Source organism: Bactrocera dorsalis, chromosome 2, assembly GCF_023373825.1.
Source record: "Bactrocera dorsalis isolate Fly_Bdor chromosome 2, ASM2337382v1, whole genome shotgun sequence".
Classification (NCBI taxonomy): domain Eukaryota; kingdom Metazoa; phylum Arthropoda; class Insecta; order Diptera; family Tephritidae; genus Bactrocera; species Bactrocera dorsalis.
The window spans coordinates 52,817,791-52,834,504 of NC_064304.1; the positions used below are offsets into that span (position 1 = coordinate 52,817,791).

Sequence of the window (16,714 nt, forward strand, 5' to 3'; positions counted from 1 at the left end):
CTCCTGTTTCCACGCCATCATTCTTTCCAAGGTTGTCGCTGCCTACCTTTAGCGGAAACTATGCAGAATACAAAAACTTTATTGCATCGTTTACTGAACTTGTCGCTCGGGAACATAGACTATGAAATATAGAACGATTTAATTATTTGTTGTCGTGTCTTAAAGGTTCAGCCCTGGAAACCGTAAGAGCCTTCCAGGTCACCAGCGAAAACTATCCGAAAGCTTTAGACAGACTCAGGGAACGCTTCGATAATCCCACTCTAATTTTTTTGGAAGGAATTGCATCCTTATTCACGCTGAAAACAGCCGATAAATCAAACTATCACCAATTGCGTAGTTTGATTGACAAGGCATCAGCCATATTTAGTTCGTTAGAATCATTGGGCACCAGCTCCAATATCGCACAAGCAATGCTGATTTACATTGTTATTGGAAAATGTGATCAGCAAACTCACAACAAATGGAATGTATCGCTAGACTACAAATCGCTTCCAACTTGGATACAATGCACCCAAGTCTTAGAACGCCATTGTCAGTTTTTGCATTCATCCGACTCCTCGTCACACCATAAGTTCGAGTCCACCAAACCAATTCGGATTACTACGCGTGGACAAAACTCATCATTCACCATCACTAAGCCTTCTTGTGTTCTTTGCTCTAGCGATAAACACAAAATTATTGGGTGTTCTCAATTCAAGGACATGAACACGAATCAACGTTACGATGCCGCCAAGAAATACGACCTCTGTATCAATTGTCTGAGCAATGGTCACAGAGTAGCTCAGTGTGTCTCGAAGCATCGCTTCCGCTCCTGTAAGAGAACGCTTCATACGCTCTTGCATCATGACAACGCGACTCTGCCTACACTTGCAAGTCCAACATCTCTTCCTGTTTCGCAATCGTTTCAACCATCATCATCATATTCAACCAAACCTCATACATACAACCAACTAGCAGCCCCGCATTCGCATATAGAGACATCGGATCACGGGCAGGTCATTCTAGCAACAGCTTTAGTTTTAGTTAAAGATTCCATGGGTACCTACAAGCTTGGAAGAGCTCTTCTCGACTCATGTTCTCAAGTGAATTTCATGACAGATGAGTTCGCACAAAGGCTTCACCTTCGTCGAGAAAAGTACCACATTGGCATTCGCAGCATAGGTGATTCAGTCACCAATCTTAAAGCTCGAACCACCACAACAATTAAGTCACGTACATCAGCATTTCAACTTTCGCTCCAGTTTGTTATCACACCCCATATTGCATATCAACCTGACGCTGAAATTGACACATTAAACTGGAATTTGCCAGCCAACACAACTTTGGCTGACGAAACCTTCTTCAAACCTCGACGCATCGATCTGTTGCTTGGAACAGAGGCATTTTTTGAAGCTCTCGCTGTTGGTCAAATAAAGCTTGGCCAAAATTTACCTACATTGCAAAAAACATTATTTGGTAGGGTGGTTTCTGGAAGATACCAGTCGAAGCATTATACGCCTTCAAAGTCATGTCTGCTATTTCGTGAAGACTCTATTGACGCAAACATGCAACGCCTTTGGGAGCTCGAAACTGTCGACTGGAAACCCAACCCTATTTCACCTGATCATCGGATTTGTGAACGTCATTTTATAGCCACAACACATCAAGATACTACTGGACGCATAATTGTGAGGCTGCCATTTAAGGACAATCCCGCTGCACTTGGAGCCTCATTCGACATCGCTCGTCGCCGATTCCTAGCAATCGAACGCCGTCTTTCGCAGTCACCAGAAACTTATTCCCAGGACGTCTCATTCATGGAAGAATTCGAACGTCTTGGTCACATGTCTGCAGTAAAAGCGCCGAAATTAGATGAACCACACTATTACATACCACATCACTGCGTACTGAAACCTACAGTGACACATATACGTATAAACGCACTCTTAGTTTTAATTTTGCTAACTTCTCTCTTTCTTTGCATTGCACTAATTACAACAAAATCCCTCTCATATTGTTTGTTGAACTACGGAAATTCGTATTGAGTGCAAACCCCCACTTTTGTTGTTGTTGTTATATTTAAATCGTTGTATTTTAAATCAAATAGCAAAATCAGGCACATATTCGTTTAAACGCATCAACTTAATTTTTAAGAAGGCTACATTTATTTAATTTTTAATAATTTATTGGTCCTCCATTTTTATTTATAACTTCAAAAATACGGTTTGGCATCGAGTCCACTAAATTTTGCAGCAACGTCCGGTCCAAATCTTCCCAAGCTTCCTTAATAGGCAATTTGAGCTCAAATGTTGTTTTAAAGAGGTGTCCTTGAGCTTTTTGATCGTAGATTTTTCGCGACATGTGCCCCCAAAGGTTCTCCACTGGATTCAAATCGGGACTGCATGCAGGCCATTTCATAAGGGAGATGTTGTGCTCTTCAAACCATTTCAGAGACTCCTTAGAGACGTGGATGGCAGCGTTATCTTGTTGAAAAATGCTATATTCATCCATTTTATCTTCCAAAAATGAAATGAGAGCATCGTCCAACAATTCTGTGTATATTTATACTCTCGCAACAAAGTTGCTAAAGAGAGTATAATATAGTATAGTATATAGTTTTGTTCACATAACGGTTGTTTGTAAGTCCTAAAACTAAAAGAGTCAGATATAGGGTTATATATACCAAAATGATCAGGGTGACGAGTAGAGTTGAAATCCGGATGTCTGTCTGTCCGTCCGTCCGTCCGTGCAAGCTGTAACTTGAGTAAAAATTGAGATATCATGATGAAACTTGGAACACGTATTTCTTGGCTCCATAAGAAGGTTAAGTTCGAAGATGGGCAAAATCGGCCTACTGCCACGCTCACAAAATGGCGGAAACCGAAAACTTATAAAGTGTCATAACTAAGCCATAAATAAAGATATTAAAATGAAATTTGGCACAAACGATCGCATTAGGGAGGGGCATATTTGGACCTAATTTTTTTGGAAAAGTGGGCGTGGCCCCGCCCCCTAAAAAGTTTTTTGTACATATCTCGGAAACTACTATAGCTTTGTCAACCAAACTCTATAGAGCCGTTTCCTTCAGGCACAGTTCAAAATGGAAGAAATCGGATAATAACCACGCCCACCTCCCATACAAAGGTTATGTTGAAAATCACTAAAAGTGCGTTAACCGACTAACAAAAAAACGTCAGAAACACTAAATTTTACGGAAGAAATGACAGAAAGAAGCTGCACCCAGCCTTTTTTTAAAAATTGAAAATGGGCGTGGCGTCGCCCACTTATGGACCAAAAACCATATCTGAGGAACTACTCGACCGATTTCAATGAAATTCGGTATATAATATTTCCTTAACACCCTGATGACATGTAGGAAATATGGATGAAATCGGTTCTCAACCACGCCTTCTTCCAATATAACGCTATTTTGAATTCCATCTGATGCCTTCTCTTTATAATATACACATTAGGAACAAATGATGATAGCGGAATAAAACTTTACACATATATATATATATATAACTTTTCAAGGTCCCTTATATCGAACACGAAGAACTCAGTGCCTAACCTAACTTAACCTAACCTAATTTTTCACCGAAAATATCGGTAAATCTCTCAGAATTTAATTCTAATTAATTTTACAGCAAAATAAAAAAATATGTAAATGACGGATAATGAAATCTCGATTATCACTTTATCATGCGAGAGTATAAAATGTTCGGTGACACCCGAACTTAGTCCTTCCTTACTTGTTTTGAGTTCATTTTGGGCGGCACAAAGCAAATTTTTGCTTTTCCTATCGATGAGAAAGCAGCCCACACCATAACGCTGCCACCATCAAAGTTTTTCTTTGACATACGGACGTCATTGTTACGCAAGTCATGCCAGTAACAACTGTACGAGTCTGGACAATGTGCCTTGTTGTCACCGGTAAATCCAACTTCTCCTTTATTTGAGTGGAGTTCAAAAAATGTTTTGTGGCTTCCCTTTTAATTTGGTTTATTTGGCGTGAATTAAGTTTTTTATTGCCTTTCGTGGGCTTTTTAAGCCATAATTCTCACCTTTTTTTTAAAAAGGAGCGCACAACTGCCGCTGATCTTCCGATTCTTCGCCCAATCTCTCGATTTGAGTAACCTTCTTTGTGGTACAGGTTGATTTGGACCTTTTCACTGTCGTTTAAGTATCTTCCTTTTGGCATTTTAATAAAACCTTAAAAAAAAATATTATAACAACTTTTTTGCACTTTAATAAACGAAAACTTACCAATCTTCAATTTAATTGAAAAAACTTTTTTTATTTTTAATCACAAACACGTTGTCGGCTTCTCTAATCAGATGCGTTTAAACGAATATGTGCCTGTTTTTGCTATTTGATTTAAAATACAACGATTTAAATATAACAACAACAACAAAAGTGGGAGTTTGCACTCAATACGAATTTCCGTTAGTTTAACAAACAATGTGAGAGAGATTTTGTTGTAATTAGCGCAATGCAAAGAAAGAGAGAAGTTAGCAAAATTAAAACTAAGAGTGCGTTTATACGTATATGTGGCACTGTACAAGCGCATCAACAAAGTTACGAGTAGTGTTCGACGCCTCTTTCCAAACTACGACACAAACATCGCTAAATGATTTTCTTTTAGTTGGACCAACCATCCAAACAGAGCTGTACATGTTGCTACTGCGCTTTCGTTTGTATCGTTACACTATCACCGCAGATGTCACTAAAATGTACATGCAAGTATCTTTGAATAAAAATGATCGTAAATTTCATTACATTCTTTGGCGAGCTTCTGCATACGCAGATCTTCTCACATACCTGCTCAACACTGTGATATATGGTACCGCCTCAGCTCCATGTCTAGCAGTGCGAAGCCTTCACTACTTAGCTGATAAGCATATGGCAGAATTTCCAATTGGCGCTGCGGCTGTAAAAACTTCGTTCTATGTTGATGATTTTCTATGTGGTGCGGATGACACAGATGTCTTACACAGATTAAAGAAAGAAGTTATTGAGATACTTCGACGCGGACAGTTTCCTCTTTCCAAGTGGCATTCCAATCACCCAGATTTCATGGAAAGCCAAACTACGAAAGAGCTTAGCATTACCGACGATTTTACATCGAGTGCACTTGGGGTGACTTGGAATCAACGCAACGACACGTTGTTGTTTTCATTCACACCAAAGCAAGTTCATAAGTCTGTCACAAAGCGCACAATACTGTCTATCGCTTCATCGCTTTTCGATCCACTTGCAGTGCTCTCACCACTCGTGATAACATCCAAAATAATCATGCAGGAATTGTGGCTACTAGAATTAGATTGGGACGAGTCGGTTCCCCAACATATACACCAAGCCTGGAATTGTTGTTTAGCATCTCTTAACTCGCTTTCATTACTCAGCCTGCCTCGTTATTGTTTGCTACCAAATACTCGTGACATACAGTTACATGGATTTTGCGACGCATCAATTCGGGTATACGGATCGGCGATTTACATATGCACAGAAGACTCCGACGGACAGGTTGCTGTACATTTACTCACTTCGAAATCAAGGGTCGCACCAGTAAAAAAGCAGTCTCTCCCAAAACTCGAACTTTGCGGTGCCCACCTTCTCGCTTGCCTGTATGCTAAGATAAAGAACATATTCTCCACTGCTCGCATAACTACTTTCTTTCGGACTGACTCGCAACTAGTTCTACATTAGGTAAAACAACATTCTGTTACGCTGTCAACGTTCGTGGGCAACAGGGTATCTGACATACAGGAATTGACTGCAGGTGGACAATGGAGGTATGTGCCTTCCAAAGAGAATCCAGCCGACCTAGTATCTCGAGGCTGCCCTGCTGCTGACCTCAAATCTTCGATATGGTTTTCTGGTCCTCACTTTTTACAAGAAAACGCAATGAAATGGCCAAGGCACACAGGCAATATTGAGCTTGATATGGATGTTGTGAACAGAGAGAAACGCAAGAAGATATTTGCTGTAGTTAAAGAGGTAAATTACTTGATCGATGTCATTGATGGCATAAGCTCGTACATCCATTGTCTGCGTCTCATCGCCTGGCTCTTTCGGTTCAGTGATAAATGCAGACGATAGCCTACGACAAACGCCATTTCTCCATCTCCTGACGAACTACGACTCGCATCATATTGCATTATCTTCAATATTCAGCAACAACATTTTTCAAACGATATTCAATTGCTTCGAAAAAACCAAGCTTTAAAAAGTAGCATGAAGTTTCTTACTCCATTCTTGGATAACGTAACCGGTTTTGAACTCGTAAGGGTTGGTGGACGTCTGGATTATGCAGATTTACCGAATTCCCAGAAGTAGCCGATTCTACTACCCAGCGATTCCCAATTTGTACTAAAATGCGTTCGACATCTACATTTGCGAAGTTTTCACGCAGGCCCAAAGGCATTGGTCCCCTTCATCAGATTAGAATTTTGGATTGTCAACGCTAGAGATGTTGCTCGTCGCATCGTTCGTTCCTGTGTGCATTGTGTTCGTTACAAGCCAGTGCTGTTACAACAGGTAATGGGACCACTACCAGTTACACGTATTACATCTGCACGCCCATTTGAACGTTGCGGAATCGACTTTTGTGGACCAATAAACACATATCTTCGAATTCGTTGAAAACCACCCACCAAGTCATATTTAGCTGTATTCGTGTGCCTCGTAACAAAAGCTGTGCTCATCGAGGTGGTATCCGACCTCTCAACAAATGCATTTCTAAATGCATTAAAGCGAATGAGTGGTCGTCGTAAAATGCCATGTGATATCTTTTGCGACAATGCTACCAATTTTGTGGGCGCATCTAACCTGTTAAAGGACCTCAAACAATTCTTATTCAAAACCGAAACGTTAAATGAAATCTATAAATATTGTTCCTCTGATTTTATTAATTTCCATTTCATTCTACCCAGGGCACCTCACTTCGGCGGTAAAAAGCGCTAAGGGGTTGTTAAATCGCACATTGGCAAACACTAAATTAACATTCGAAGAGTTAAACACCGTTGCTGTAGAAGTGGAAGCCATTCTTAACTCACGTCCGCTGTCATCAATGTCATCAGATCCTAACGACTTTGGTGCACTGACGCCTGGTCATTTTTTGGTCGGTGATTCTTTGCGTGGCTTGCCTGAGCGCTCACTGGAGCTGAAGACCGTTTCACATCTTGATCGCTACAACACAATCACTGCCATCAAGCAAAGTTTTTGGCGTCGCTGGTCTGTGAACTACATATATAAACGAACTACGAGTCCGTGTAAAGTGGACAACACCTTCACCTGATCTCACTATCGGTGCTTTAGTGATCATACACTATGACAATCTGCCACCGCAACGTTGGAGATTAGGTCGGGTCGAATCAACCGTGCTTGGACGAGATGGCCATGTTCGAGTGGTGAATCTCCGAGCTGCCAATGGAACTCTTTGTAGGCCAATACATAAATTAGCCATTCTTCCGATTTGTTGAAAGATAGTCCTTTCAACGGGGGCCGGGATGTTGGGTCACCCTAATGAGAGTGAGCCGTGCTTCGGATAAAAGTAATGAATTGTTAATATAACTCTCTTTTCATCTCATTGCTTGTTAATAACTCAATTTACGTTGCTTACATTTATACACACATGTATACATACACATATTGTACTCATAATTTTCTTTACTTATGTTAATGCTCAAATCATCTAACGAGTAATTATGTATATTAGAGTGGGTCAATTTGTATGGAGCAAAAAAAATGCACCAAGCGGTTATCAAAATCGTAAACTACGATGAATTCTAAGAAAATTTGCCCAAGAAACCATGGCTCTAAAATCAAAACGGAGCCTCCGGTTTTTAACGAGAAACTTTTCATTTTGTTTTTTTTTTTCAATAAATGAAATGGAAAATAGTAACAACTACTGGAGCCGAAAACATCAAGCTGTGACCGTACAGGTGCTGCTACACCTTCTCAGCAGCGTTCTTTTTGTGATGCATATCAAGTTGATCTTAAGATCTCTATATACTTGCAATTTTGAGAAAGTGCTCTACACAAATTTAAAACATTCAAAAATGTTATTGAATCCTTTAAGAAAACTAACAGTAGTGGTTATGTCTGGATTTGTTCGAAATGAAATTCCAACAGCTTTAGAAGCTGTATAGATAACGGTCTAATTTTGATGTTTAGCTTAATGTTAAAAAAGTTTTTTATGAAATTGGCCATTAAATCATCAATACACAAGAAATGTAAAAGCTCATGGGTTTTGTAATTTTAAGAAATAAAACGTTGTGACCCTTAAAAATAAATTAGATATTTATAAAATAATAGTATTTAGATCGGGTTTTAAAAAGCTTCGGTGATCGGACGAGAACCGATGTATTCAGCGTGGTATGGTCGTTGGCCGCTGTGGTCGGTGTGTGTATATGTTACCTATCCACCCATAAAAATTAAAATAATAATAAATAAAATTCAAACTTTAATAGCTTTCATCTTCCGCGAAATCGTATTGCAGTTAAAAATATCATTTTATATCTATATATAAAGCAAAAACTTAACTGTTAAGGGCCAAACAAAATATAATATACTTCTAAAGTTCAGAATTAATTAGTTTTAAGGTCTTGTTTGCTGTCCATCCTAGATGTTGCGTTTCGACTTGCAACCGTGACTGCCATAACACCATCGCGATTTTTTTCTATAGTTCGACGTGAAACGCTAGTCAGCAGTTGCACAAAGCGCTCGGTTCCTTGAATATGTGGAGGAATTTGTGGATCCGGAAGTGGAGGATTGTCAAATTCTATGTATTCGAGCAAATGGTAATAGGTTATGTTTGCAGTGAAGGGCGGCTCCGACAAAATGCTATTGTTATCTAAGTTTATCATCTCAACAAACAATTGTTTTATTAGTAATTCATCAGCGTTGCTTTGCTTTCTCTGAGAAGTTGATAAAATCATAGCAAACAAATAAAATTTAAAAAAAAAACAAGTGCAAATCAAAGAAACAATTGACAGTGTAACAGAAATTGGAATGATTTGATTTTTTTTTAATAAATGGAAAGGAAAACAGTAAAAACTACTAGAGTCGAAAACATAAAACAGTGACCGTACAGAAAAATACCGTTATATGGGAGGTGGCCGTAGTTTTTGCCCAATTTTAATCATTTTCATAATCTCACCTAACTAGGTACAATCTAAAATGTGTACCAAATTTAGTCGAAATCGATAAAGAAGTTCCAGAGATTTACATATGCACTCAAAAGTGGGCGGTGACATGCCAAAATTTTCATATTGTCGAATTTCTGGCTGCAATACAACACCGAATACCAAACTCAAGATGTTTCCCTTCAACAGTTATTAAAATTTCCGATCTTTAGTGTTTTCAAAAATTACCGTTATATGGTAGGTGGGCGTGGTTATTATCCGATTTCGATCATTTTCCAGATATCTCTTAAGTATAGTAGTATATTGTGTAATATGTATACCAAATTTGAACGAAATCGGTGGGGTGGTTCCAGAGATATGCATATGAACTCATAAGTGGGCAGTGCCACGCCCCCTATAAAAAATTTCTGTACTGTCGAATTTTCTGCTTAAATACAACATCACATACCAAATTTGAGCAAATTAGCTTCGATAGCTACAAAACAAGCAAACAATTGACAGTGGAATAGGAATTGGATTTTTTTTTTACAAAATACATACAATATACGAAATTTTCTCGCTAAAAACCGGAGGCTCGATTTTCATTTTAGACCCATGGTTTCTTGGGCAAATTTTCTTAGAATTCATCGTAGTTTACGATTTTGATAACCGCTTTGTCAAGAAAAAAATTGACCCACTCTAATGTATATACATATGAAGATTTCTTCGGAAATGTTGTCTTCCAAAGCTGGAATAGTTGCTGGCTTATTTCTGTAGACTTTAGACTTGACGTAGCCCCACAAAAAATAGTCTAAAGGCGTTAAATCGCATGATCTTGGTGGCCAACTTACGGGTCCATTTCTTGAGATGAATTGTTGTCCGAAGTTTTCCCTCAAAATGGCCATAGAATCGCGAGCTGTGTGGCATGTAGCGCCATCTTGTTGAAACCACATGTCAACCAAGTTCAGTTCTTCCATTTTTGGCAACAAAAAGTTTGTTAGCATCGAACGATAGCGATCGCCATTCACCGTAACGTTGCGTCCAACAGCATCTTTGAAAAAATACGGTCCAATGATTCCACCAGCGTACAAACCACACCAAACAGTGCATTTTTCGGGATGCATGGGCAGTTCTTGAACGGCTTCTGGTTGCTCTTCACCCCAAATGCGGCAATTTTGCTTATTTACGTAGCCATTCAACCAGAAATGAGCCTCATCGCTGAACAAAACACGCGCGAGTTATATCGTTTGAAAATAAAAAGAGCTTCGGCCTTTTTTTCCAACCGTATTTAATGAAATGAATCTTAAGACTAACTAACTTTACATTCCTTATTAGTTTACATACTCCTTATTCTAATGCTAACTGTACTAACATTCTTAGTTAGTTCGCTTCTAATATTAGGCTTAACTGTATTATCATTCGACATTAGCTTATTTACTTATATATACTTATTTATATATATATGTATGTATATATTTATGTTTTTAGTTGAGTTGGCGTTAGCATACCCGAAATACGCTCACTCTCTTATTCCACAGCTAAGGCTAATGTGGAACCTAATTTTATGTTAGTGAGCTATTAAGCATTTACTATATACATACATAAGTATATATTATTACAAGGTGTTTAGAGTATAGGAATGTAACTCCTCCACCCTTTGATTTGAGATTCTCCTGGATCTCATTACAAAAATATATAATAATTTTATTAAATTTTAATTAATTCAATAGATAAAATAAGTTTTTTTTTGTTTTTTATAAATATGTAAATTGTAAACATTTTTAATTTGGAGTTGTTTTAAATATGATTTTAATAGCTTAGTATATCTATATATAGTGCTTAAACAAAAGAAACGTTGTTTTATATTAATATTAATATAAATTATGATAGGTAATTATTGTTTTATATTCTTACAATTTTATTTTCAAATTCAAAAAAAATTCAAATTGAGACGATCGATGGGAATATAGGTTATATACATATATTCGGAATTCGAAAAAGGTATATTTTTTTTTTTTTATCTTCATTTAAAAGTTATATATACATTCCACTAAAGTAGATAGGTTTTTGTTTTAAAATGGGTTAATTGTCGTTAGAGTTTCTGTTGTCATTTGCAAACTTAAAAGGGCGTTTAATGTTTGATGTATGTACATTTGCTAGATTTCTTTTTATAAATTTTGGTTCTTCTTTATGTCTAACGCTTTTGTAATTTCGAATGAAACCTTCTCTTCTTGTTTCTAGATAATTTTCCTTTCTTGTATTATGTTTAGAAATGATCTTCAATTTTGCTTCTTCTAACCGATTTTTAATTATGCTATGATTAATTTTGTTGTTTTGAACATCTAAAGGTGTAGCTTTTATTGTAGTATGAAATGAATTGTTATAAAGTTTTACGGCTTTACACATTTGAATGGTGATTGGAACTTTTTCTTCTAAATTTAGGGTTCTTATACGTTCGGTAAGGGTATTATTTATTCTCTCTACATCTGAATTTCCCGTATGGCTATGTGGTTTAGTGGCATGAAATACTATATTTTCTCTATTTAAAAATTCCCGGATTGGTTTTGAATTAAATTCATTATCGAAAACAAACTTTTTTATATGGCCTTTAATTGACAAAAATTCATTAATTTTATCTATGATTGTTTGACTATTTCTATCGGGTAAATGGAAAGAAATGACATGTTTTGAAAATTTATCGATAAATATTATAAATGACTGTTTACTGTTAACATAAGTATCTATATGAACAATTTCATTAACTGTATTTGGTGTTTCGGTAATTTGAAATTTAGCTTTGATCGGATTTCTATCATATTTTCCACCATTACATATGTCGCAATTATTTATTATTTCATGGATTTTAATTTTTAATTCTGGATGATATACTTTATGCTTCATTCCCTCATAAGTTGGAATAATGCCTGAATGTCCTACTTCGATTTTATGGAAAAACGATATTTGTCTCTTTAGTTCGTATTCATCTTCGATATCTTTGGCAAAGTTTGTACAATTTACAAAAGAAATATTTTGATTATTTGCGAAAGAATTTAAAAGTATTTGTTCCACTTCATTATGTTTTTCTTCATTAAGTTCAAAATATATAGCGATCTTACCTTTTTCAAAATGTTTATTTACAATATTAATAACGTTATGAGAGTTAATATCTCTTATATCGATAAAAATGCGTTTGTTTTTGAAAATATTTTCTACTTCTTTTTCTTTTTCTTCGACTAAAATTAATTGTTGTTTGAAACGATTTACGACTGTATTGAGAATGTTAAAATGATTATAAAGATTTTCTTCATGAGAATGGCTAGTTTGGACTTCTATTGAAAGCATTGTTTGGTCTTGTTGTTCGCCAGCGTTTAAATCTTTTATTTGCAACATTTTGTTAAGGGTCATTCCCAAATTTTCGGAATTCACCATGTTTATTTCATCGCTGTTAATTCGGCTCAGAAAGTCCGCTATTTTATTTTCTTTACCGGTTATATAATCGATTTTTGCATCGTACTCTCCTAATTGTACTAGCCAACGTTGAAGTCTTGGATTTATATCCTTACCAGAATTTTTTTTCTGCAGCCATTTAAGTGGTTGGTGATCTGTTTTTAGATCGAATTCTCTTCCATATAAGTAGGGTCTGTAGTATTTTACTGACCACACTATTGCTAATAGTTCCTTTTCGATGGTTGAGTAGTTTCTCTCGTGAGTATTTAATGTGCGTGAAGCATATGAAATTGGGTGGTCGTCTTGTGTGAGAACTGCGCCAATAGCAAAGTTGCTAGCGTCTGTAGTTAATTTAAATCTTTTTGTAAAAATTGGATACCTTAAAATGGGGGGATTTGTAATAATATTTTTTAAATTTTCGAAAGCGGTTATATAACTTGGGTTATTAACGTTAATCTTTGCATCTTTTTTCAGATATGCGACCATAGGATAAGCTATTTTAGAATAGTCTTTTATAAATTTTCTATAGAAGCCGGTAATGCCTAAGAAAGATTTTATTTGCTTTTGAGAAATTGGTAACTTTAGTTTTTGGATAACTTCAACTTTATTTGGATTTGGTTTTATTCCTTCAGGAGTTAGTATATGACCTAGAAAGTCTGTTTCTTTCTTTAAAAAACTGCATTTTTCTAAACGTATTTTCAATTTTGCTTGTTTTAGTTTTGAAAAAATTTTCCGCATATTATTTATGTGTTCTGACAAAGAAGTACTAAAAATCAAAATGTCGTCTAAGTATACAACGCATATCTTGTTTATAAAATCTCGAAGTACTGAGTTCATAAGACGTTGAAATGTCGATGGAGCATTTTTAAGACCGAATGGCATTCTTAAGAATTCATAATGTCCTAACGGAGTAGAAAACGCTGTTTTCTTCCTGTCGCTTTCATCTACCAGTATTTGATGAAATCCTTTCGCGAGATCGATAGAGGAAAAATATTGTGCTCTTCCTAGTTTATCCATGATACCATCGATATTTGGTATCGGGAATTTATCGCTAATAGTAATTTCATTTAATCTCCTGTAATCGACGACGATACGCCATTTTTTATTTCCGTCTGCATCCGCTTTTTTGGGGACTATCCACAAAGGGCTGTTGTAAGCAGAGCTGCTTTCTCTAATTATATTATGTTCTAACATTTCTTTTATTTGTTTTTGTATTTCTAATTCATGAACTTGTGGATACCTATAAATTTTCGAATAAATGGGTCTATCGTTTGTTGTAAAAATTTGATGTTTGATTTCATGCGTAAAAGAAAGTTTATCTCCTTCTTTGAAAAATAATTCGTTAAATTCTTGTAATAGATCTTTTATCGATTGGCTTTCTTCGATATTTAAATGATTCAAGTTTAAGTTTTTCATATCACTGAATTCGAGTGCGCAAATTTCCGTTTTTCCATAAGGAATTTGTTGATCAAAATGAATTATGTTTCCTAATATATTAATAAACGTGTTTTCTACATCAATTTTAGCTTTAAAAGGAATAAGAAAATTTTGTCCTATAATAGCTTCGTATTTGTTGCTGTTAAAATCTATTACTTTCCATGATAAAGTACCTAAGACGTTAAATTCCTTCGGAAAAGGTGTTACAATTTTATATTTTATTTCATTAATTCCGTTGATAGTTCCATAGCATAACGGTTTGGAAAGTTTTTCCTTTTGAAAGTTTTCGAACAAGGCGTTTGGTTTCATAATGCTAGTTGTTGAACCTGTATCTATTAGACATTTAATTCTGTGATTCCCTATTGTTACTGTTATTATGGGGAGTTGAGGGTTTGAGGCGGTGTTAAAAAATTTACTTCTTTTTCTTCACCATTGCCAATTTCCATCAAATTTGAATTATTGGACAAACGACTTGTACTTGGATTGTAATCGACGCTCATATGAGAGCTTTTAGTTTGCCTCGGTAAATTTGGTTGTATTTTATTTGAAGAATTGTTAAACCCGTAATCGTAATTATTCCGATTGTTGTAATTGTTACGATTAAAATTTGTATTACGTATATAATTGTTATTGTTCCCGCTTTGTTGTCTATTGTCGTTTGTTGGTTTGGTTTGTCTATTGTCTGAAATTTTATTATTTTCGTAAGATCTATAACTTTTCTTGAAACCTTCGTAATTTGCTTTGTTTTTATCGACATATTTTCGATGTCTATAATCTATAGCTCTTTTATCCTGAAGCAATTTTAGCTTTGAATATTTGACAATTATGTCGTTTAATGTTTCCGTTTCGGTTATATGTGCCCTTATAGGCCCATCGATCTTCTCTAACATTATATCAACAAGGTCCCTATCTACATTTTCAGGTTTGTAAATGCCTGGTTTTAAAGGGTCAAATATATATATTTCATTTATGTCTGCCTTACATTTTTCGAAAATTATAAATAATTCATTAAGGTTACTTACTTTGACCGTCCTACAAAAATTGAATACCTCTGCGTATGTCTTCCTCGGACGAGATCCTTGTAGAATTTTGGCCTTAATCGCTTCCCACGATGAGTTGTCCTCCAGTTCTCTCGTTCTTTTTCCAGCGGTGCCCAGTATTTTTTCGTTTGCTATAATGTTGATACAATGTTGGATGAGCTCCTGGTCTGTGCCGCAGAGAGAAATATTGGTTTCGACCGCTTTAATGAATGCTTTTGGATTGTGATGGTCGTCTAGTGGCTTCATTCTCCGGAATTGGTCCATGATGTCCCTTGGTGACATTTGAAATCTGTAGAATTGTGGTTGTTGATTCATTTGTAGTTGTAGTAAATGTTGAGCATGTTGTTGTTGCATTTCTTGTTGTTGGGTTTGTAGCAATTCTTCTTGCCTTGAGATAACCCGTTCCAGCTCGGCGATGGTTTGGTTTAGATTCTCCATTGTTGTAGTAGTAATAAATCGTTTTAGATGTAATTTGAAGATGTGGTCCGCGAAGTATGTCTTTTTGGACCAGTTGTGAAAAAGTAAAGATGTATTCTCCTTTTATTTAGAAAATTTTAAACGTTCTAGAAACTTTGTTTTTGTATTTTGTTTCTATTTCTGTGTGCACATTAACTTAGTTAATTGTATGCCACTGTCTTTATTATTTATTATGTAGTCTTGCTTTTAGAAATTTTTCTTTCCTTTTTTTTTTCTTTTTTTATTAATATATTAATATTATTTTTATTAATATATGTATATACGTATTTAATATTTTTTTTGTTTTCAATATTTTCACAATAACCAGTATAACTTATTTTGATGATTATATTCGATTGTCTGTGTATATTTTTGTGTTTTAGAAACGTTTTTTTTCGTTTTTTTTTTTGATTCTTAAATTGTTAAATTTTCACAAAAATATTTTAAATTTTTTTTTTTAATATGTTTTTCGTTTTCGTTTTACATATTTTATTTGCTTTATTTTTTTCAGTATTTACATATGTATATGTTTTTTAACACTTTAATAATATTTCAATTCTTTATCTTTTTAATATTTTTCGCTTTTGTTTTATTTTAATTTTTTTCAATTTATATATGTATAGTTTTAGACACATGTGAAAATTACGTTTTTTTTTTCGAAAAAAAAAAATTGATGAATAATGAGGTAGGTACTCGTAGCACGCTTCACTACTTTATGTTGAAAGTTGGTTTTAATTTTGTTACCATGTGAAAATTTTTTTTGTTTAAACTGTGAATTCGTTTTATTGGTTCCGCAAAAATGTTTGGTTTCAACTTGTTTTTTTTTTTTACAAAACGGTTGTAAAAATGTAGTTGCTTTTTTCGAAACTGTGCTTTATACTGTACTGTACTTTTTAAACAATTTTGTTTTATATTAAACCGTATTATTTTACTGTTTGTTTTTCCGAAACTGTGCCTTATATATACATATATGTATATATGTATATACCGCAAGTTCCGTTGTTACTGTTTTAACGCGTGTTGCAAGCTTTAAATTTTAGCTTTGTCGATACTGTACTTTTTACAGCAAACAATTTTGTTTTATATTAAACGGTATTATTGTACTGTTTTTTTTTTGAAACTGTGTTTTATATATATGTATACGAGTACTGTACTTTTTTTTTTGTGATACGTGACACTAGCACTTTTTAGCACGACTTGCAACTTTTTGTAAACTTTTATCGCTTT

At 35.2% G+C, this 16,714-nt stretch overlaps 1 protein-coding gene across 2 annotated transcripts in view; it reads left to right on the top strand.

Annotated features, from left to right (window-relative positions):
- The first annotated feature begins 4,418 nt into the window (after nucleotides 1–4,418).
- Nucleotides 4,419–16,714, top strand: part of LOC125776334 (uncharacterized) — a 65,398-nt gene continuing 53,102 nt past the window's right edge. Inside the window, exons 1-2 of one of the 2 annotated variants that reach the window (XM_049448076.1) lie at nucleotides 4,419–7,925; nucleotides 9,077–9,639. In XM_049448076.1, coding sequence (XP_049304033.1) covers nucleotides 4,528–5,688 — 1,161 coding nt within the window. In that variant the 5' untranslated portion in view covers nucleotides 4,419–4,527 and the 3' untranslated portion in view covers nucleotides 5,689–7,925; nucleotides 9,077–9,639. Of the gene's footprint in view, nucleotides 7,926–9,076; nucleotides 9,640–16,714 lie in introns of those variants that run through there. The other variant, XM_049448077.1, reaches the window with a different exon arrangement.